Source organism: Mustelus asterias, chromosome 13 (genome assembly GCF_964213995.1).
Source record: "Mustelus asterias chromosome 13, sMusAst1.hap1.1, whole genome shotgun sequence".
NCBI classification, from domain to species: Eukaryota; Metazoa; Chordata; class Chondrichthyes; order Carcharhiniformes; family Triakidae; genus Mustelus; species Mustelus asterias.
Window position 1 is genome coordinate 103,425,228 of NC_135813.1, and position 24,605 is coordinate 103,449,832.

The 24,605-nt window shown below is 43.8% G+C and overlaps 1 protein-coding gene across 1 annotated transcript in view; it reads right to left on the minus strand.

Annotated features, from left to right (window-relative positions):
- Nucleotides 1-23,939, minus strand: part of gas2l1 (growth arrest-specific 2 like 1) — a 75,073-nt gene extending 51,134 nt beyond the window's left edge. The window contains exon 1 of the mRNA XM_078227398.1: nt 23,005-23,939. Coding sequence (XP_078083524.1) covers nt 23,005-23,616 — 612 coding nt within the window. The 5' untranslated portion in view covers nt 23,617-23,939. The remainder of the gene's footprint in view (nt 1-23,004) is intronic.
- Between the last annotated feature and the right edge of the window lie 666 nt (nt 23,940-24,605).

A 24,605-nucleotide genomic window follows, 5' to 3' on the forward strand; every position in this document is an offset into this window, starting at 1 on the left:
TTTTGCTCGAACAGAACAATAGGCGCTGCTGTGCAATTTCCAGTACACCCGCAGCTTGGGATGAATCGTCGCATTTCCCCCCACCCCCCCCTCCCTGAATAGCGAGTTTACAAGCCTTTTAATCCCATTCTGTGGTCAGCTGTCTTCTAATCCGCAGAGCTGATCAATCTATTTTAGTTTGGACTTGAACCGCAGCGAGTTTTCTTGCCTGAAGATGTGACGTAGACTCCAGCTGGAGCTGAAGGGCAGCGTTTTGCTTCAGAGCTTTAATGAACAATGTAGTGCCCAGCCAGCCATTGGACAGACTTACTTTCCAGACAAGCTTCAAGCTGGTTTGTCACAGTGAATTCATACTGCAAAGCCAGCATTTGGGAGAGTTACTGTGAAACCGGACCCCAGTATGAGTCAACATCTTTAGGGAGAGAAGGGAGGTGGGAGTTGGAAGACAATAGATACACACAGATGTTTAAAAAAATACTCTCTTAGATTCTCTTATTTTTAAGAACACCCCCCCCCCGGCCCAGAATATCATTTAAGGCTGGTTTTTGAACCTTTTCCTTCTTGAAATTGATCTTGAAAAGTAAAATCACCCATTTCTTTCAAAACTAACAACATCTGCTAGAATAAAACAACTGCAAATGTTCGGCAGATTAAAAAGATCTTTGTGTTCCAGTGGTTAACTAGTTCTAGATTAAAGCGACAGGAACCTCTTTCCACCCACAGACCACAAAGTGGTAATGGTCACTTCCCAGCAAAGATGTTCAAAACATCCTTGAAAGATTGAAACATTCTGACCAGAGTTTAGAGCCATAATCTCGAGGAAAAGGTTATGGAACAATCATGAAGCATATTCTACTGCTTCTTTCCCCTCCCACCACAGATAGTGCCAAAATTACGTCAGGGACAATTCTGAATGGCCATAACATTTGCTGTCAAGTTTACAGTTAGCAAAGTTATCCGTGCAGGGTTAAGGGAAAGGACAAAAGGAGTGGGACTAATGTGATAGAACTTTCAAAGTTCCGGCATAGGCAGCATGGGTTGAATTTCCCACGCCTCTCCCCCAAATTATACCCCCTTCGACTTGCTTGCAGAATCAGAATCATTATGACACAGGAGGTCATTCGGCCCATTGGGTCTGCATCAGCTCTCCGAATGAGCATTATGACTTAGTGTCATCCCCCTGCCTTTTTCCCCCGTACCCCTATACATCGCTTCTATTCAAGCAATTATCTAATGTTCTTTTGAATGCCTCGATTGAACCTGCCCTCCACCACACTTCCAGGCAGTGCATTCCAGACCTGGACATCTCGCTGTGTGAAAGACGTATTTCTCACATCGCATTTGCTCCTTTTGCAAATCACTTTAAATCTGTGCCCTCTCATTCTTGATCCTTTTACGAGTCTGTCCAGCCCCCTTGCAATTTTGTACACCTCTATCAAATCTCCTCTTAGCCTTCTTCTCCCCAAGGACCACAGCTATCCCCTGCAGTCCACAGGGTGTAGGTACATCTTCAGTGCTGTTAGGAAGGGAGTTCCAGAATTTTTGACCCAGTGACAAGTGAAGGTACAGTGATATAATTCCAAGTCAGGAAGGGAACCTGGTGGTGTTCTCATATCTGCTGACTTTGTCTCTGCTACCAGGTGGTAGAGATCAAGGTTTGGAAAGTGCTGTCAAAGGAACTGCGAGTATGACTATGTTGGGATGTTGCTTGCCTATGAAACAGCTCAAAATTTTGGCACAAGCCCCCAGATGTTTGCTGGGTCGACATGGCAGGGTGTCCCATTGTCATTTCCAGTACTTGCACCGATGCTGGATGAGTCATTTGATTTGATAGAGCAAAGTGGGTTGCTAGGACATTTCAGAGGGCAGCTAAGAATTAAATCACATTGTTGTGGATCTGGAGTCACATGTAGACCAAGGAAGGATGGCAAATTTCCTTCCCTAAAGGACATTAGCGAACCAGATAGGTTTTTTCACCAGTGATTTTTTAAAAATTCATTAATTCCAGATTAATTAAATTTAAATTCCACCAGCTGCCATGGTGGGGGTTTGAACCAGTGTCCCCAGGACATTAGCCAGAACCTCTGGATTACTAGTTCAGCGACATTACTACTACACTAACTAACCACCCTCACCAACAAGCCTAGTAAGCAGGGGATAGCTGTAGTCCTTGAGAAAATTGATGAAAGTGTTTGCTCTGGCAAACACAATATCAGTCATCTGTATAATGCAGACAGACAGGTATTACAGATTTCCCCTGTGGCTACCTAAAAGGAACTGGAGACAAATGTAGTTGAGGACTGCAGTAGGCAATGCAGTTAGTTGCGGAGATATTAAATCTGTGACAGTCTCCTTGTGCACTGCTCCTCTGAACTGCAGGCATGTTGAACTGGGTCACTATATTCATTTTGAGGGGATGAGGATTCCGGCGAGCATTGCCTCCTATTTGTTCCTTTTTTCCTCTTGCATTAGTGAAATTCATCTAAATGAACAAGAATCACAACGTAATACAGTCTCCCAAATATCTCAGCATTTTTACCCAGGTGCAGTCGAGGGTCCCTTTAAATACCATGAGAAACGGTTCCCTTCCGACTTGCACTTCTCGTGGTTTGCCGGCAAAGTCAAAAATTAGTAATAGCAGCACCGGCGTACAGGAGATTTTTTAGTTATCTATTCATGGGATGCAGATGTCACTGCCTGGGCCAATACTTACTGCCCATCCCCAATTACCTTTGTGAAGGTGAGCTACCATCTTGAACTGGATGGATCACAGCTTGGTATGGCTCCTGCTTCAGCCAAGACCGCAAAAAACTAGAGGGTTGTGAACATGGCCCAGTTCATCATGCAAACCAGCCTCCCATCCAGTGATCCCGCTACACTTCCCACTACCCCAGAAAAGCAGCCAGCATAATCAAGGACCCCACCCACCCCCGACATACCACTTTCTTCCATCGGGAGATCACGTACCAACTGACTCAAGAACACCTTCTTCCCTGTGGCCATCAGACTTTTGAATGGACCTACCTTATATTAAGCTGATCTTTCTCCACACCCGAGCAGTGACTGTAATATTATATTGTGCATTCTCTCCTTTCCTTCTCCCCTATGTACTCTATGAATGGTATGTTTGTCTGTGTAGCGCACAAGAGACAATACTTTTCACTGCATCTCATGTGACAATAAAAAATCAAATCAAAATCATGTGTTGAAGGGACACCCACAGTTAGGGAGCAAGTTGCAGGATTTTGACCCAGCGATGGCGAAGGAACGGTGATATAGTTTCAAGTCAGGATGGTGTGCGTCTTGGAGAGGAACTTGCAGGTGGTGATGTTCCCATGCATCTACTGCCCTTGTCCTAGATTAGGGAAGCCACTGATTTGGAAGGTTGAAGGTGCCTCAGTGAGTTGCTGCAGTGCACTTTGTTGCTGGTACACAATGTTGCCACTGTGAGTCTGTGGTGGTGAGTGAATTTTGAAGCCGGATATGGTACTAATCCAGGGAGTTGCTTTGTCCTGGATGGTGTTGAACTTCTTGAGTGTTGTTGAAGCTGCACACATCAGGCAAGTGGAGAATATTCCATCAAAATCCTTCTAAATGGTGGACAGGCTTTGGGGAGTTAGGGGGTGAGTCACTTGCTGCAGGATTCCTAGCCTCTAATCTTGTTGCCACTGTTTAGTTTCTGGTCAATGGTAATGTGTAGAATGTTGATAGTGACGGATTTAGCGATGACAATGCCATTGAACAACAAGGGGAGATGGTTACATTCTCTCTTGAAGATGGTAATTGCCTGGCACAAATTTTACTTTGCCACTTATCAGCTCAAGCTGAATATTGATCTTCCTATTCTGGACGCAGATTGCTTAAATATGATGGCATCAGAAGGTCTGATTACATCATTTGATCCCAATTAGTAGGTTTCTGGCTGAAAATTGGAATGAGCAGACAACCAGTCGCTTCTGGGTCTCAGGCAACATTGGTCCTTCTTGTTTTAGGTGAGACATTTGAGATGGAAATTGCTCCACATGTTCCTATTGGAATTGAGTGGCTTGTTTGTTTCCTCAGAATTGTCTACAACTTGTGACATGATTTCTGAATGAACTAGATTTTTATTTTCGCCCATTAGGCATGATAACAGATTAAGACCTGCCACACTAAACCTTGATTAAAGTGCCATTTTGGTCACATTCTTCATGCCACATGCCCACAAAAAATGGCAGGCAACCAACTTGATCTTCTGTGCCTCTGGCAGTTCCAAGGATATTCATAAGAATGACACAGTGAGGTTTTGAAAAAGGTTTCTAAACCAACTGAACAATAATCATACCAGTTAATCCTTTACTGGAGCTACGGGCTTACTAGATGAATGATATGGGCTGGAATTTTCCGGCTGTTCATGTCCCGCCGCTGCGAGCGAGGGTGGAGAATTCAGTGCTCAGCCAAATCTCGCTTCACTGCAACGGGTTGAGAAAATCCCGCCGGTGTGAACAGCCGGAAAATTCCAGCCATGATTTGCGAAAGTGATAGATATTGAAGGAATCCTTTGATATAGCCTCAATCATTAATCTCTTTCAGAACTTAATAAAATTGACAAGATGTAGCTGCTAAACATATTGACCACTTAATAAGTTATCAGCCTTCAGGTCATTGGGAAAACATATACTGTATTGACATATGCTGTCCCCGTATCAATTAATCCTATTCCTCGTATCAGGACTTGTTTGTGGTACAATCAGTATTATTAATCCTAGTACTTGACCACCATTTCACACCCAAAGACTCATTGGATGTACTGCATTGTTAGTACAGAGCTGTAACTCATTGAAATTCACTATCATGTGAACTTCACACTCACTATTGATAATAAAAAGGCTCCCATCAGGCCTTTGGCTAAATTATTCAGAACAGTAAACGCACGGCAGACTGAAAATGAGAGTTTTTTTTGGGGGGGAACATCTGACTCACATTGCCAAAAGTAAAAGGTAAATCTTGGATTTATTGCAGGCTATAATACTGATTTCTTATGACATGTTTAAATAGTATTCAACTTCCTGATGAGCTACACAGAGAATTATAATTAACTTGCATGGATGCTTGATTCGAGTGATGAAATGTACAGGGATGTGCTCCTGAAAGATGCTGTTTATTGCCTTTTAAAATGTCATAAAAAGGAAATTTAGTTGATTTTATAATCTCTTTTCATTTTCGCTTCTCTGCATTGATTTTGATGGCACAGTGAGCGTTAAGAACTCGTTCGTCAATGACATCTTCGAGCGTATCACGGCTTTCTGCCTGGCCCAATACAACAAGCGCAACACCACCAGTACCTGCTGCTGCCCAGGGAACTGGCCAAGCACGCCATGTCTGAGGGGACAAAGGTGGTGACCAAGTACACCAGCTCCAAGTAAAACTGTACAATGCACTGAACAACACACTGGGATATGGTTTTGCAGCCCGAACCTAGTGCCCACTATCTCACCCATCCAGTGGTTATTTTCTGCGTGTAAATCTGACCATTAAACATCCATCTGTACACTTGTGAAGGGCATCACCCATTCATGCTCATGAAATACTGGTTCGCAAACAGAAGTGGGGGAAAAAGCTGTTTTTTGTCCCTCTTAGTCCAGGCATACCCAGACCAAGTTTCTTAATTACCATTTCATTAATCTAACACAGATTAGAAACCAAACCAAACCTGGGACTGTATTGATCTTGTATAACTCTCACGTACATTTATCAGATGAGTCATTTGGAAGGCCTCCAAAAATGTAAATTGAGCTCCTTCCAACATTGAAATGGTTCTGCAGAGATCAATTTAATATTGAAAGTATTTGCTGAAACAGAACAAATGCAAGTGAGGGCAATTTAAACTCAAAGTGACCACGGCACAGTGGTTAGCACTGCTGCCTCCCAGTGCCAGGGACCTGGGTTTGATTCTAGCCTTGGGTGACTGTGTGGAGTTTGCACATTTCTCCCTGTGTCTGCTTGGGTTTCCTCCCATAGTCCAAAGATGTGTAGTTAGGTGGTTTAACCATAGTAAATGTGTGGGCTTATGAAGATAGGGGGAGGCAACTATAGGTGCAAAGCCACTTGTTACTCTGGGGCACAGTATTTTAGTAACTTTGGTGTGTTTAGTAACAGTGTTGATATGTTTAATTTGTATAACAGAGGAATGTCCATTATTACAAATGCTTGACATATTAAATATTGATTTAAGGTGGGATAGTGATAAGTATATTTTCCCACATTTTCTATTAGTAGCAGGAAAGAACTCTTCAGCAGTTTTTCCTTCTCTATAATCAGCCCACCTCTTCATTTTAAAATAATGAAGACATTGTAATTATATGAATAGGTTGATCAATGATTCCCTTTGAAGAGGGTCCCTGATTAACAGCAGGACACGTGGCAAGAAGAACACAATGAAAAAAATTAATTGGACCCTTGTCCTACAAACATCAAGGTACAAATTTAATCGAAATTTGCAGCTACGAATTCTAATTTCAAACTTGTAATTCTTGCAAAGGATTTGCCGGATATAGACTGGAATGTTATTGCCCCGCCTACCACGGGAGTCGGAGCAGGCAACGGGCAGACTATGGAAAGGTCCATTGATCTTGGATAGGATTTTACGATTTCAGGACAGGCAAGGCCGTAAAATTCCACCCATAAAAGTTTAAAACAGAACGGTGTTAAACAGGCTGATTTGAGTGTCATTATGTAGAGACATAATAGTATCTCTGGGGTGACTTTTTGAACTGAAGAGGTGAGGGGGTCGGAGTAAGTGGCAAAGCAGTTACACGCCATGCATTAGCCTAGCTCAGAGAGCTTCAGTTCAACACTCCATGGGGTATAGCTCCATTGGACCTCCTGTGAACTTTATAACCTGAAGAGTTTACATATATATTTTCTTGCCGCCTTTCTCAAAACATTTAAATTTTGTCTAGAGCAGGCAGAGCTTTTTCTGGTTCTTAACAGTCAACGATGAATGCAAGCACACCAGAAACCAGCACACACAGCGGCTGTGGCCAGTATTGGGGCTACCCATCTGATAGATCCGGTATTATCGCAGTCCAGTCTATGTCTAATTAAATTGGATCATAGAATCCCTACAGTGCAGAAGGAGGCCATTTGGCCCATCGAGTCTGCACTGATCGCATCCCACCCAGGCCCTATCCCATGTGTTTCCCCCACTAATCCCTTGACGTTAAGGGGCAATTTAGCATGTCCAATCCAGCTAACCCGCACATCTTTGGACTGGGGGAGGAAACCGAAGCACCCAGAGGAAACCCACGCAGACACGGGGAGAATATGCAAACTCCACACAGTCACCCGAGGCTGGAATTGAACCCGGGTCCCTGGCGCTGTGAGGTAGCAGTGCTAAACACTATGCCACCATGCCACCCCCACAGTTGACTTTTTCCACTTTTAAAACGGTTGCACTAATGTGCCACTTTAATAGCTTTAAAACCTGAAAACAGGCACTTCATAATTTAAAAAATTCAGACAATTTAACGTGAAAAATTTGAGTTCTTGAAGCCAGTAGAAGCTCAGAGGGAGTACTCGATTGTACGTGCTTGGCACTCTCTTTTCCCTCACATATCAGTGTAAGGAGGCTGTATAGTTACAGTACAAACAGCTCCTATAAAAAACATCACATTTTATACCAGTAACTGCAATATAATTAGTATCATATTAACCATGCAAATTGATGTGCTTGCATCTTACAAATTGGTTGAACCTTATCATTCTACTCTAATCTGCTGGTAGTCAATAATAAAAAAAAGTTACCCAAATGTTAATGTATTCACACTGGTCTCTTTCTACTTTTAAGTTAATTTAGCTGACAAAAGGAGATGCACAATAAACTGCACGGTGTAACAAATCCCTCAGCACTTATTTGATCCTTGGGATAAAAAGCTTTTTTGGCAGCATCTCAAATTTAGCCTTGGCAAGAGCAAAGACTAAGCATCAAGAAGAAAGAAAGAAATAAAATCACCAAAAATAGATCAACATTGCTCTTCCTCTTCAACTGTTCTTAAAGCATTTGTGTGTGTGGAAAAATACCAGACTTTCATTAGATTATCACAGCATAACAATCAAAATAAATGGGCTTATGCCTATTTCATTGCTTTTATCATTTAAAATAAAATTAGAAAATCTCTTATTAAAATGTATTCTTTTTTGATTGAAAACACAAAGCAAGCCTTAGAAATAGAACATGTTATGGTCAACAGCCGGACACCAGAGGGGCTGACCATAAACAAAGCAAATCAGTCAGAATTCCCTTGCCCAATTAATCAGTGTCCTACTGAAGGGTGTGTGTTATATACATCTGCTGCCGTCACCTTAAATGATCACAAAGCCTGCTAATGTTCACTCTAACTTAGACTGGATCATAGAATCCCTACAATGCAGAAGGAGACCATTCAGCCCATTGAGTCTGCACTGATCACATCCCACCCAGGTCCTATCCCCGTAACCCCACTTATTTGCCCTTCTAATCCCTTGACGCTAAGGGGCAATTTAGCATGTCCAATCCAGCTAACCCGCACATCTTTGGAATGTGGGAGGAAACCGGAGCATCTGGAGGAAACCCACGCAGACACGGGGAGAATGTGCAAACTCCACACAGACAGTCAATAACTTTTTAAAAAATGAGTATTGGAAGCAGCCTTGGTAAGTAGGAATTGGTGAGTATTTCTACTGTCTGGTCTTTAAAGTAAAATTGGTCTCAAGTTTAAATTAAGTAGTGTTTAAAATAAGGTCCATAGCATACATATAATATTCTTTAAACTAGTGGAAGTAAAAGGGAGTTTACTGTAAGTCATGGCCACGCGGAATGCTCCTCCTGTGCAATGTGGGAAGTCAGGGACATTTTCAGTGCCCAGGGTGACCATGTGTGCAGGAAGTGTCTCAAGCTACAGCCACTCAAAATCCACATTTCAGCTATGTAGCTGTGGTTGGAGTCACTGTGGAGCAACTGCAAGGCTGAGATCTTTGTGGGTAGCAGTGTACAAGGTGCTGGTCACAAAGCAAGTTAGAGAGTACACAGGTAGAAAGGGAATGGGTGACTACCATAGAGTCATAGAGGTTTACAGCATGGAAACAGGCCATTCAGCCCAACTTGTCCATGCAGCCCTTTCTTTTTTAAAACCCCTAAGCTAATCCCAATTGTCCGCATTTGGCCCATATCCGTCTATACCTATTTTATCCATGTAACTATCGAAATGCTTTTTAAAAGACAAAATTGTACCCATCTTTACTACTACCTCTGGCAGCTTGTTCCAGACGCTCACCACCCTCTGAAAAAATTGCCCCTCTGGATGTATCTCTCCCCTCTCATCTTAAACCTATGCCCTCGAGTTTTAGACTCCCCTACCTTTGGGAAAAGATATTGACTATCTAGCTGATCTGTGCCCCTCATTATTTTAAAGACCTCTATAAGGTTACCTCTCAGCCTCCTATGCTCCAGAGAAAAAAGTCCCAGTCTATCCAGCCTCTCCTTATAACTCAATCCATCAAGTCCCAGTAGCATCCTAGTAAATCTTTTCTGCACTCTTTCTAGTTTAATAATATCCTTTCTATAATAGGGTGACCAGAATTGCACACAGTATTCCAAGTGTGGCCTTACCAATGTCTTGTACAACTTCAAGAAGACATTCCAACTCCTGTATTCAATGTTCTGACCGATGAAACCAAGCATGCCGAATGCCTTTTTCACCACTCTGTCCAACTGTGACTCCACTTTCAAGGAGCTATGAACCTGTATCCCTAGATCTCTGTTCTGTAACTCTCCCCAACCCCCCACCATTAACTGAGTAAGTCCTGCCCTGGTTCAATCTACCAAAATACATCACCTCACATTTGTCTAAATTAAACTCCATCTGCCATTCGTCAGCCCACTGGCCCAATTGATTAAGATCCCGTTGCAAGTGGAGATAACTTTCTTCACTGTCCACTATGCCACCAATCTTAGTGTCATCTGCAAACTTACTAACCATGCCTCCTAGATTCTCATCCAAATCATTAATATAAAATGACAAATACCAGTGGACCCAGTACTGATCCCTGAGGCACACCGCTGGTCACAGGCCTCCAGTTTGAAAAACAACCCTCTGGCTTCTGTCAAGAAGCCAATTTTGTATCCATTTAGATACCTCACCCTGGATCCAGTGAGATTTAACCTTATGCAACAACCTACCATGCAGTACCTTGTCAAAGGCCTTGCTAAAGTCCATGTAGACAACATCAACTGCACTGCCCTCATCTACCTTCTTAGTTACCCCTTCAAAAAACTCGATCAAATTTGAGAGACATGATTTTCCACTCACAAAGCCATGCTGACTGTCCCTAATCAGTCCTTGCGTCTCTAAATGCCTATAGATCCTGTCTCTCAAAATACCTTCCAACAATTTACCCACCACAGATGTGAGGCTCACTGGCCTGCAGTTCGCAGGCTTGTCCCTCCAGCCCTTTTTAAACAAAGGCACAACATTTGCCACTCTCCAATCTTCAGGCACCTTACCCGTGACTATCGATGATTCAAATATCTCTGCTCGGGGACCTGGATTTTCCTCCCTAGCCTCCCACAATCTCCTGGGATACACTTCATCAGGTCCCGGGGATTTATCTACCTTGATGCGCTTTAAGATTTCCAGCACCTCCTCCTCTTCAAGACATCACTATTTATTTCCCCAAGTTCCCTAACATCCATGCTTTTCGCAACAGTAAATACTGATGAGAAATATTCATTTAGGATCTCACCCATCTCTTGTGGATCCGCACATAGATGACCTTGTTGATCCTTAAGAGGCCCTACTCCCTCCCTTGTTACTCTTTTGCCCTTTATGTATTTGTAGAAGCTCTCTGGATTCTCCTTTGCCTTATGTGCCAAAACAATCTCGTGTCCTTTTTTGCCCTCCTGATTTCTCTCTTAACTCTACTCCTACACCCCCTATACTCTTCAAGGGATTCACTTGAACCCAGTTTCCCATGCATGTCATGTGTCTCTTTCTTCTTCTTGACCAGGGCCTCAATATCCCGAGTCATCCAGGGGTCTCTACTTCTGCCAGCCTTGCCCTTCATTCTAAGAGGAATGCGCTTACCTGAACCCTGGTTAACACACTTGAAAGCGTGCCACTTACCAGACGTCCCTTTGCCTTCCCACAGACTCCCCCAATTAATTTTTGAAAGTTCCTGCCTGATACCATCAAAATTGGCCTTGCCCCAATTTAGAATATTAACTTTTGGGCCAGACCTATCATTCTCCATAGCTATTTTAAAACCAACAGAATTATGGTCACAGGTCCCAAAGTGATCCCTCACTAACACTTCCATCACCTACCCTTCCTTATTTCCCAAGAGGAAATACCTGACAGAAAAAGCACTGGGCACGTAATACAGGAATCCCCTGGATCCATCGCCCTCAGACAAATTTTACATCTTGAATTCTGCTGGGGGAGATGGTTTCTCAGGCAGACGCACCAAATCCATGGTGCACATGTGACTCAGCCACATTTTGTGGGGGGGTGGGGGGTGGTGGTGGTAGTGAGGGGAGAAGAATGAGTGGGAGAGCAATAGTGATCAGGGATTCTATTGCAAGGGGAACAGATAGACACTTCTGCAGCCGCAGTCATGATACCAGGATGGTACATTGCCTCCTTAGTGCCAGGCTCAAGGATGTCACTGAATGGCTGCAGGGCATTCTGTAGAGGTAGGGTGAACAGTCAGAGATCATGATCCACATTGGTACCAACACATAGGTGAAAAGAGTGATGAGGCCCAGCAAGCAGAATTTATGGAGCTAGGAAATAAATGAAAAAGCAGGACCTCGAAAGGCAGCAACCCCAGTGCCACGTGCTAGTGAGAGCAGGAATAGGAGAATAGGCCAGGTGAATGCATGGCTGGAGAGATGGTGTAGGGGGAGGAATTTGGATTCCTGAGACATTGGGACTGATTCTGGGGAAAGATGGGACTTGTAGATACTGGAGGGATTGCACCCCAGCAGGACTGGGACCAACATTCTCAAAGGGGCATTCCCTATTACTGTGGGGGAGGGTTTAAACCACAACAGAAAAGGGATGGAAACCAGAGCGGGGAGACATGAGAGTGAAACAAACATTGAAAGATAGAAAAGTAAAAACGGAAAAGTGGAAACAAGGACTAGCAGCATTATGGAGAGTCTAAATGCATGGATCATTTGGAATAAGGCTGTCTAATTAACAGCCCAAATAGATTTAAATGGGTACAATATGATTGTGATTATGGAGACATGGCTATGGGGTGACCGATGCTGAAAAATGAATATCCAAGAGTATTTGATATGTAGGAAGTACAGGCACAAAGGAAAAGGAAATGAGGCAACGTTGTTAGTTAAGCATGAAATCAGTGCAATAGTGAGAAAGGCTATTGGCCAGGACCTTCCCACCAATCATGCCGGCGGGATTTTCCCATCCCGCTGCAGTGAACGGAGGTTTGGCTGGATGCTAAATTCTCCGGCTTCGCTACAGCAGGAGCGTGGCGTGAATGGCCGGTAAGGTCGTGCCCTATGACTCAGAATATCTGCATGTAGAATCGGTCTGGGTGGAGCTAAGAAAGAAAAGGCAGTAAACACTAGTGGGGGTTGTCTACAGGCCTTCAAAAAAATTGTGGTCAGGTAGGGGATGGCATTAAATGGGAAAATACAATTGCGTGCAAAAGGGTGCTACAGTAATCACAAGCAATTTTAATCTCCATATTGACTAGGCAAACCAAATTAGCAATAATACTGTGGCGGATGAATTACTGGAGTGTGTACAAGATTTTTTTTTTAGACACGTCAAGGAACCAACTAGGGAACAGGTTATCCTAGATTTAGTGCAATAAGGAGGGGTTGATTAATAATCTTATGCAGAGTAGTTTAGGGAACAGTAACCATTACATGATAGATTCTTCATTAGGATGCAAAGTGAAGTAGTCCAATCTAGAATTAGGATTCTAAATCTAAACAAAAGGAAACTATGAAGCTATGAGGGCGAGTTGGCCACGATAGGTTGGAGAACGATTAAGAGACATGACGATGAATAGGCAATGGCTAATATTTGTGTTCATTGCAACAGTTGTACATTCCTTCCTGGCACAAAAACACAAAAATAGGAGCCCAACCATGGCTTACCAAAGAAATTAGGGACAGTATTAGATCCATAGAAGAGTCACATAAAGTTGGTAGGAGCCCGAGGAATGGGAGCAGTTTAGAATTCAGCAAAAGGTGAACAGAAAGATTGCTCAAGCGGGGAACAAATCAGCAGGAGAGTACATTTGTGAGGAAGTGAAGACACGTATTAAGGCCCTTACAGTCCGAAACAGGAGAATTTATAATAGAGAACAAGGAAATGGCAGAGCAATTGAACAACTACTTTAGTTCTGTCTTCACGGAGGAAGTCACGAATAACTTTCAGGAAGTGCTAGGAAACCAAGGGTCCAGTGGGAAGGAGGAATTGAAGTATTAGTTTAAAACAAAAAAATGTGCTGGAGAAATTAATAGGATTGAAGGTTGATAAAGTCCTAGAGTCTGATAACCTACATCCCAGGGTATGAAAAGAGGTGGCCATGGAAATAATGAATGCAATGGTTGTCATCTTTCAAAATTCTGTAGATTATGGAACAGACCCGGCAGATTGGAGAGTGGGAAATATAACCGCACTATTCAAAAAAAAGGGAGGGAGAAAATGGGGAATTATAGATCAGTTAGCCTAACATCTGAAGTAGAGGAAATGCTAGACTCCATTATAAGTGATGTGATAACAAGGTACTTAAAAAAAATCAACGTGATTAGACAAAGTCAACATGGATTTATGAAAGGGAAGTCATGTTTGACAAACCTCCTGGGGTTTGAGGTCATAACTGGTAGAATAAATAAGGGAGAATTAGTGGATCTGGTGTATTTGGATTTTCAGAAAGCTTTTGATAAGAGGTTAGTGTGCAGGATTAAAGTACATGGAATTGGGGGCAATATACTGGCACCGATTGAGAAATAGTCAGCAGATAAGAAACGGTGAGTAGGAATAAATGGGTCAAAGTGACAGGCGGTGGTGACTAGTGAGGTACTGCAGGGATCAGTGCTTGGGCCCCAGCTATTCACAATATAGATGTCAACGATTTAAAAGAGGAAGCCAAATGTAATATTTCCAAATTTGCTGATGATACAAAACTAGCGTGAGTGTGAGGGGGATGTTAAGAGGCATCAAGGTTTATATAGACAAGTTGAGTGATTGTACAAATATATGGCAGATGCAGTACAATGTGGATAAGACTGAAGTTATCCACTCCAGTAGGAAAAATAGAATATTTAAATGGAGGTAGATAGGGAAGTGTTGACACAAAGGGACCTGGGTGTCCTAGTCACTGAAAGCAAGCATGCAGGTAAGGCAAGCAGTTAGGAAGGCAAATGGTACATTGGCCTCAAGTACAGGAGTAAGGATATCTTACTTCAGCTGTGCAGGGCCTTGGTGAGACCACACCTGGAGTATTGTGCACAGTTTTAGTCTCCTTACCAAGAGTCTACTTGCCATGGAGGGAATGCAGTAAAGGTTCACCAGAATAATTCCTGGAATGGCAGGATTGTTGTACAAGGAGAGAATGGATCAACTGGACCTATAAGTTACTAGAATTTTGAAGAATGAGAGGCTGACAGGGATGGACAGATTGGATGCAGGGATGACATTGCCCCTGATTGGGGGGCATAGAACAAAGGGTTACAGTTTCACGATATGGGATAGGCCATTTAGGACTGAGATAGGGAGAAACCTCTTCACTCAGGAGGTGGTGAACTTGTGGAATTCTATACCACAGAAGGCTGTAAAGGTCAAGTCACTGAATATACTGAAGGAGGAAATAGATTTCTAGACACTAAAAGCACCAAGGTATGGAGAGATTGGGAGTACGGCGTTGAGATAAAGAATCAGCCATTAGGGTTATTGAATGGTGAAGCAGATTCAAAGGGCTGAATGGCTCCTAATTTCTATGTTTACAGGATCGCTCATAGGATAGGTGGAGATGATGGTAGTTCATCATCCATGGAACCATACTCTAGGAAGAATCAGCACTGTGAGAAGGTGAAGAAAAAAAAAAGAGAAAATCCAATTTCAACATTAAAAGTCAATGTTACGAACCGGGTGCCATCTCTCAACATTCTAGGATCCAGGAGCTTTGGGGAAAATAGCCAAGTTTTTAAAAAAAACTTTACTCTGCATTAGCTGCAGTTACACTGCACCGGGAATGAAGCCAAAAATGGAGCGGAACCATTGTCAGGACGTGATCTCATTGGATAGCTTTCAAGGCCTAATGGCACCACAATGTGCATTAATGCAAAACCTTTAAAACTGAAATTATTCCATACATGTTTAGATTCCAAAGACAAAAATATCTGAAACAGCTCTGCAGGAGGACGAAAAGCAAGAATTTCAAATCCTACAGTGTTTAGATTGTTCAACTTTTTCAGTGTAATCTACCTGAAGTATCATTTTACCGACCCTGGTTTCTAGTATGGAATGAAAGCAGTTCTGTGCAAATTACTGGGAAATTCTGAGAATTAAGTGACTTTGATGCAACCTCAAACTGCAAGGCAGATCTCCATTGGTGCATTATCTGTTCAAAATGATCCCTACACAATGAAACTGGGAAAGTCCATCATCCAATGATGCAAAATTGCTCCATATCTTTTAAAATTCATTCACTTGACCCATTACAGGTTAGAATCTAACATGGTGCTTATTACTGCATCACTTGCATTTGCTTCAGATCGAGTCAGCAATGTTTCTATATGGACAGACAAAAAAAATGTTACAACAGGGCTGTATTTTAACCTACAACTTCTTTTTCTGGGTTATTTATGTTAAGGTTAATAACTGAGCCATTTGGACAGGTACATGGCTGGGAAAGGTTTAGAGGGACATGGGCCAAATGCAGGTAAATGGGAATTGTCCAGTTTAAGAAATTGGTCAGCATAGACGGGTTGGACCAAAGGGCCTGTTTCTGTGCTATATATCTCTATGACTCTGTGCTATATATCTTCTTTGAAATTGAAGAAGTGTGAAATGGATATTGAAAGTTCAATGTTAAGTAAGGTGGGGAGTAAAGGGAACGGAACAGCTATACGCTACAGAAACTGATCCACTCTTATCAAAACACTGGGAAGCTCATCAACCTTGATCTTTTTTAGTTAGTTCAACTTTCAAAAATAAAAGGTTAAAAAAAAACATGGAACTAACCTACAGTGAAACAACTTTGTAAACAAAATGTAATAACAAAGCCAACCCAATTCAACTACAGCTATCCTAGTTCTAGTTGCACTTTACCAGCTCATATCCGTAACAGAGGTTAACCTCATAATTATACACTGAGGTTTCTGTACTGTTAATATTGCAAGCAGAGAAAATCTCTAACTAAGACATTGGGTACAATGAATGTCAACACTGTAATAGATGCACATTCTAAAATGTTTTCCTACGATCCATTGAAATTTTCCTTCTTCCGATGTTCTTTCCTGCTCTCCTGAAGGTGCTTCCTACTGACTGGAACATGATGCGCAGGCACTGGCTGCCCTCTTGTCCTTCAGTCAAGTGGCCTTCCTTTGATGCTTAAGCAGTGAGACTTAAGTGGTTAGAAACATAGAAAATAGGAGCAGGATAGGCCATTCTGCCCTTCGAGCCTGCTCCGCCATTCAGTATGATCATGGCTGGTGTCTTCCTCCTCTTCCCTCCCTCCCCCCCCCCCGCAATATCCTTTTGATCTCTTTATCCCCAAGAGCTATCTCTAATTCCTTCTTGAAAACAATGTTTTGGCTTCAACTGTTTTGTGGTAGAGAACTCCACAGGCTCACCACTCTCAGGGTAAAGAAATTTCTCCTCATCTCTGTCCTAAATGGTTTACCCCATATCCTTAGACTATGATCCGTGGTACTGTTCATCCTGCCATCGGGAGATCCTTCATCTACCTTCCTGCATCTACCCTGTCTAGTCCTGCTAGAATTTGATAGGTTTCAATGAGATGCCCCCCCATTCTTTTAAACTCCAGCGAATATAATCCTAACCGACCCAAACTCTCCTCACGTCAGTCTCACCATCCCAGGATTCAGTCTGGTAAACCTCCGCTGCATTCCCTCCATAACAAGAACACCCTTCATTAGATAAGGAGACCAAAACTGCACACAATATTCCAGGTGTGGTCTCCACAAGGCCTTGTATATCTGCAGCAAGACATCCCTGCTCCTGTACTCGAATCCTCCCACTGTAAAGGCCAACATACCATTTGCCTTTTTCACTGCCTACTGCAACTGCATGCTTACCTTCAGCGACTGATGTACAAGAACACCCAGGTCTCCTGGGTGCACATTCCTCTCTCTCAATCTATAACTATTCAGGTAATAATCTGCCTTCCTGGCTTTGCTATCAAAATGAATAACCTCACATTTATCCACATTATGCTGCATTTACCCCTCACCCTACTTGTTCAAGTTACATGTGGAAGATCATAGTTGTCCTACCATGTCCTCAACTGATCTCTACACTCCCATATTTCCAGTTAGAATCTCTGCGTACTGATCTGGAGTAGAAAGTCTCCTGGGTTAGATAGAGGAGACTACTGGTTCAGGTGCATTAATACCACATACAGTTGAAGCTGAGATCTTCTTGAACTAGATATTTCACACAGAGTTCAACTTTGTTGGGAGAGTTCTTAGAGACTCAATGGTACAACATCGGAGGTGGCCAATTTGAGTTGTGTCATCATTTTGAAGGAGCTTTTTAATTTGTGCTTTCCCCATCTCTTTCCCCAGAGTGCTGAAAGTATTTAGTCAATTCCTTTTTGAAAATTATAACCGAATCAGTTTTTATCACCCTTTCAATGTATGCCAAATGATAACTTGCTTCACATTGCACCTTTGGCTCTTGTGGATTATTGTAAATTGGTTCCTGACTTTCCAGCAGTGGAAACAGTTTCTCCTTAGAGGTAATCCAAAACTTTTCTGCCCAAGTCCTAACTTGCACGATGTCCAATTCATCTATCACTCCTGTGCTAACTGATCAACATTAGCTCCAAGCTAAACAACACCTACATTTTTGAACTTCTCATCCTGGTTTCCAAATTCCTCCATGGCCCTCATTCTTCCCCATCACTGCAACTTCTTCCAAACCTACAACTCTGCTTCCCCTCCCCTCTCTCTCAATATTTTGCCTTCTTGATTTTAAAAACATGCCAACATTGGTGGTCATGCCTTTAGCTGCCTGGGACCCAAGCTCTGGAATTCCCTCGCTTCTCCACACCTCTCTCTCTTTCTTTAACATTCTACTTAAAACTGCTCACTGAACAAGCTTTTAGGCATCTGCCCCAAATTTCTTTTTGGCTTGGTGTGAAATTGTTTGATAACACACCTGATAAAGGTACTATATAAACAGAACTTCTGTTCTCGTGTCTCCATGCAAGTGAAATCTGTCATCCTTGGTAACATTCTAGTTTTAGGGCGGCACCGTGGCACAGTGGTTAGCACTGCTGCCTCACAGCACCAGGGACCCGGGCTCGATTCCTGGCTTGGGTCACTGTCTGTGCAGAGTCTGCATGTTATCTGTGTGGGTTTCCTCCGGGTGCTCCGGTTTCCATCCACAGTTCGAAAGATGTGCTGGTTAGATGTATTGGCTATGCTAAATCTTCCCTCAGGTGTACCTGAACAGGTGCCCAAGTGTGGCGACTAGGGGATTTTCACAGTAACTTCATTGCAATTTCAATGTAAGCCTACTTAAATCTCCTCTGTACCATCTCTGAGGGTTTGGAATCATAGAATCCCTACAGCGCAGGAGGCCATTCGGCCCATGGAGTCTGCACCGACCACAATCCCACCCAGGCCCTATTCCGGTAACCCCATATATTTACCCTGATAATCCCCGACACTAGAGTTAATATAGCATGACTAATCCACCTAACCCGCACATCTTTGCACTGTGGGAGAAAACCGGAGCACCCGGAGGAAACCCACGCAGACACAGGGAGAATGTGCAAACTCCACACAGACAGTGACCCAAAGTCCCTGGTGCTGTGAACAGCGGTGCTAATCACTGTGCCGCCTTCTGAAAAATTGTGGGGCCCAGAATACTCCAACTGCAGAACTTTTTCAGGTCAGTTTCACACAAGTTATTTTGTGGTCTACACTTTGTCAAAAATGGTTTGCACTTTCAGATCAACTTCACACGTGAGCAAATCTGTTATTTTAGTAATGAATGCAACAACTGAACCATAAACCAGGCATATGCATTGGCCACGATCTTGGGAGATGTCAGTTCTCAACGTGGCACATGTTCCATTGTATCCAAATTCCAGTACTCCCATCAATAAATATTCAAAAGAATAGACAAAGCACCTGCAATTCTTGGTTATTCAAATTCCTTAGTCGTGTTTCAACAGGTTCTTCAGCAGAGAAAAACATTGTCCTTCATGGTCATAGCAAGTCAGTAAAATTTAGGACTGGTTTTTTTTGATCATTTCTATTTTCTTTTAGCTTAAAAAGATGTTTGATTTTATGTTACTCATGCACTTTTCCCATATTCACAATTTATTTCTCAGTTATGTGTCTTGTCATGTGCAAAACACCATGACATTGAAGAGCAACAGGAATTTTTCACGCAATGTTTTCACTCAATGGAGTGCACATTCTCTCTTTACACGGGCACAACACTCCACTTACCAAACCAACAGAGCCTTTCTATTTTGACCACGCACCCCTTCCACCCCCACAAAAGTGCATGCAGACAGCTGAAACTAGGTAAACGTTTCAGAATGGGGCCCTAACAAACTTAACATTGCTCAACAAGGTTCACCAGTTATGGCACTGGTCGTCAAGGTTCTCTGGGACTGAGCAAATGAAATCCCAAACCCCAGGAGGGACCGGTCGCTCTTTCCAATTTTCATTAATAAGCCATGCTAGCTGGTCAATCATTATTGCTACCCTGGAATAAGATGGTTCTGCTTGACCAGGTGTCAGATTATTAACTCGGACACAAACTTTGCTCCATCATGAAGTCACCTCAACCTGAAGGAAAACGTGCTTTCATTTCCATTCCCCATACCATTCCCCAAAAGTCATTAATAGATCAGACAAGTGCTGAATGGGGCCCTTGTCAAGTAGCTAACAGGTTCTAGGAGTTCCTCATAGCTCTATGTTCACCAGGGAGCATTTGATATAGCATAATAACCAGTTTTCTTTAAAAGTTGGGGGGAAATAGTACAAGCTGAAGTTCTTTGGCGTGAATCTCAAGGCTGTAAAACCTAAAGGAGTTCAAATGATGTAAACCAGAAAAAAGGTGAAATCTGGATGGTTTGGGAATGTCACCAAAAAGTGACATAAGTGACTATAGTTCAAAAAGTACTTCACTGGCTGTAGAGCACTTTGGGGCTTTGTTATGAAATGTGCTATATAAAATGGAAGTTCTTTCCTTCAGGAGTCGGAGATTCGTCACTACCTTTAAACACAGACCTATGCATTTCTCAACTTGGTACTGCGTGGTATACGTTCAAAGAAAATGCTTAGAACGAAATAGTTGACCAAAAAAAGTAGGAATAAGCAACAGTTTAATCCTGTAGCTTGGGCTTCAATTACAAGGCCATTTTTGCATTAATGCAGAGGTGGCAAGATCATTAAGTTTGCAGGTGACACAAAAATTGGTGGCATGGTATATAGGGAGGAGGAAAGCTCTGGATTACAGGACGATATAAATGGGCTGCTCAGAACAGTGGCAAATGGAATTTAACCCTGAAAAACGTGAGGTGATACATTTTGGGGGGGGGGGGGGGGGGGGGGGGGGGGAAGAGACTAACAAGGCAAGGGAATATACAATGAATGGTGGAAGCTTAGGAAGTACAGAGGGCCAGAGGGACCTTGGGGTGCATGTCCATAGGTTTCTGAAGGCAGCAGGACAAGTAGATAAGGTGGTTAGAAAGGCATATGAAATTCTTGCCTTTATTAGCCAAAGCATAGAGTATAAGAGCAGGGAGGTTATGATGGAACTATATAAAATGTTTGTTAGGCCACAGCAAGAGTATTGTATGCAGTTCTGGGTGCCACACTATAGGGAGGATGAGATTGCACTAGGAAAGGTGCAGAGGTGATTCACCAGGATGTAGCCTGGGCTGGAATGGTTCAGCTCTGAAAGTAGGCTGGGGTTGCTTTCCTTAGAGCAGTGAGGGCTTGGGGGGGGGGGGGGGGCGGTTCCGGATGTAAGTCTATAAAATTATGAGGGACATAGATAGGTGGAAACTTTTCCCCTTAGTAGAGGGGTCAATAACTAGGGGCATAAATTTAAGTTAATGGGCAGGAGATTTAGAGGGGATTTGAGGAAAAGCCGTTTCATCCAGAGGGTGATGGGGATCTGAAACTCACTGCCCGAAAGGGTGGTAGAGGCAGGAACCCTCACAACATTTAAGAAGCATTTAAATGAGCACTTGAAATGCCACAGCGTACAAGGCTACAGATAAAGTGCTGGCAAATGGGATTAGGATAGATAGGTGCTTGATGGCTAGCACAGACAAGTGGGCCAAAGAGCCTCTCCGTGTTGTAAAATTATTTACTGATCAACAGGAAATAAGCAGCAACACGTTTCCAAAATCAAGTCCTGATCAGGCTCTGGAATTTACTAAAGGACAGCGAGAAATGGCCACCTGGGAGGGGCCCTCACGTGGCTGCAGCTTGGAATTCTGGTGTAAAAATGCAGTTCAGTGTGAAACCAGGATTAGAAATTGCTTAGACTCTTCTGCTGTTATATTGCACAGTGCCTATGCAGGAACAAATAACTGCAGGAAGAGCAAAGTCACACACGCATGTAGATTAGCCACAACATACTAGTGACACGGATCTGTAGTCTATCACAAGCAGTCGTGGAAATCAAATACACATGCTCTTACTCATAAATAAAATTATATACAATTGCAGGGCTTAAATATATGGAAATTAGAATGTGTGACTGGCTCAAGCTAAAAATTATGCATTAAATATATCCACATTCTAAACAGGGACATTATCAGCACATTCTCAGGACAGTGGAGTTTGAGATATACAAAGTCCAAAATACACAGTTTATGAGGTGCACAGTGCAGAGGGCAATGTCAGCATCTCATGCACAGGACAATATCAGTCTTGTGTTCGATGCCTATATTGGAGGTGGCTGCACTTTATACTCCTCAAAAGGAGACAGAGATTTCACAATGAAATATTAGCACTGTTATATAGACGCGTGCAATTAAAAAGTGTAAATGTGGGTAAACAGTAAAGACCAAGGCACTCAGTCCCCCATCCAGCAGAAAGGGGTGTTGGATGTGCAAGTTAGGTGGATTCACCATGCTAAATTGCCCCTTAGTGTCCCAAGATGTGTACGTTAGTTGATTAGCCATGGTAAATTGCCCCTTAGTGTGAAGTTTATTTATTAGTGTCACAACTAAGCTTACATTAACACTGCAAGTAAGTTAGTCGCCACACTCTGGCGCCTGCTCGAAAACACTGAGGGAGAATTTAGGATGGCCAATGCACCTAATTAGCACATCCTTCGGACTGTGGGCGAAAACCAGAGCGCCTGGAGGCTGCAGCCACGTGAGGGCCCCTCCCAGCCATGCAGACACTGGGAGAACGTGCAGACGCCACACAGACAGTGACCCAAGCTGGGAATCGAACCTGGGCCCCTGGCGCTTTGAGGCAACAGTGCTAACCACCGTGATACCCATGAGTGCCCACTGCCCGTGTCTCAAGATGGGCAGGTTAGATGGATTGGCCATAGTAAATTGCCCCTTAGCGTCTCAAGATGTACAAGTTAGGAGAATTGGCCATGGGAAATGTGTGGGGTTACAGGGATAGAGAGGGGGAAGAGGGCCTGGGTAAGATACTCTGTCAGAGAGTCAGTACAGACTTGATGGGCTGAATGGCCTCTTCTGCACTGTCGGGATGCTCAGACTAGCTCTTGGGGGAGGGGGTAAATCTGCTCCCAGGTCACTCACCATAGCGTCCAGGTTTTTGAAGTCACACAGCCTCCGCTGGGCTCGGGGTTGGAAGGGCTGCGGCTCGGGAGGCTCCTGCAGCGAGTCTCGGATCTCCTGTTCGATCTCCTCCTCCATCTGGATGAGGGTGGGGGCCAACATGCCGAACTTGGAGCCGCGGCGGGCCACCTCCAGCAGGCACAGCACGAAGTTCTTCTCGTTCTTGCGGAGCACCAGGTCGTCCGTCTCGAACATGAGCGCGTCGCGGATGCCCAGGTCGCGGCGGCACCAGCCGATGAAGTTGGACACGTTGTCCCGGGCCACGAAGGAGCCGGCCGCCACGTTCCGGGAGCTGAACACCACCTCGGCGCCGGGGATCTTCATGGTGCCCGCTGCCCCCGGCCACTGAGACTGGAAGTCCAGGGCGGTCTGGTTCACATTGTTGGCATGTTGGCACAGGACACAGCCCGTCTCCAGCGCCTCCATAAATATATCAACGTGGATATCCAAATCATACAGAGCATTCAGCCACTCTGCCAGGTCCTCCTTCATTGCATACAGATACTCCTCACTCGACCTAAAGGGTCGGATACTCTTACTGGCAGCTGACTGGATGTTAGTCTGACCCGCCATCTCTCTCTCTCTCTCTCCCTTCCCCTGTGTCCCAGTCCTGCTCACTCTCAGGTAGCGCCCTGCTTCATTACAGCTGAGCCCAACTGCATCCTCAGCCCGGGTTAACTCCCTTTCTTCCTCCTTTACAACAATCCCACCCCCTCCTACAGTCTCTCTCTAACCTGACACTCAGCCACTACCTGGGGAAGTACATTCCCCTCCCTCTGCCCCACCTATACACACACACACCAGGAGCAAACTCAAACCTGTCTCATCAAAGATCCACCAGCCCCCAGGAGAGCAAACCTTTCCCCCTACATCCCTCTCCCATTGGTATGTTACTCTCTCTCAGACCCGCCCTCCTGACTCCTGCTTATTCATATCTTGCTTCCGCTGACGTTTAGTTTTTCATTGGATCCCTCCCTTCCAGATGAGTTGGAGTCCTGTTTATATCCTGAACGCTCCCAACAGTGTGTTCAGTCCATTGCCCCCCGCCCAGTTCCACAAGAACTGGAATCTTGCGCCAGTTTAACGCTTGCCAGCTGTGATTTCACCACAATCCAAGCCCCCCCCCCACAATTGGAAATAATCCATGTTTTTAAATATGTTTCAATAGGGTTGTTAGTTACACATACAGATTTTGGCTCTGCTCTCTGCAAATGATGTAATTCGCTGATCTTGTGTCGGTGCAAATCATTTGCAAAAGTCCCCATTACCTCACTGACTAGTCAGGAACCAGTGACAGGACTGCAGTGCCGGGCCAACATTCTTTTTCACAAGGAGTATAATTTGGCATCGCAGGGCGGCACTTTATTTTCTGCCTGTCCATCATTAAGTGTGGTTTTAGCAGTAGATGCTTCATAAAGGGATACAAACTCGTAAGGTTGGGGGTGAGGGAATTGTGGACATCTACAGCATGCCAGTCAGCGGTGGAGAGAGGTGGCGACTCCCTCTTTCAGAGGCAGTATTTCCAGTAATGTTCTGTTCCAGGATTGTATTAACCCTTTGAG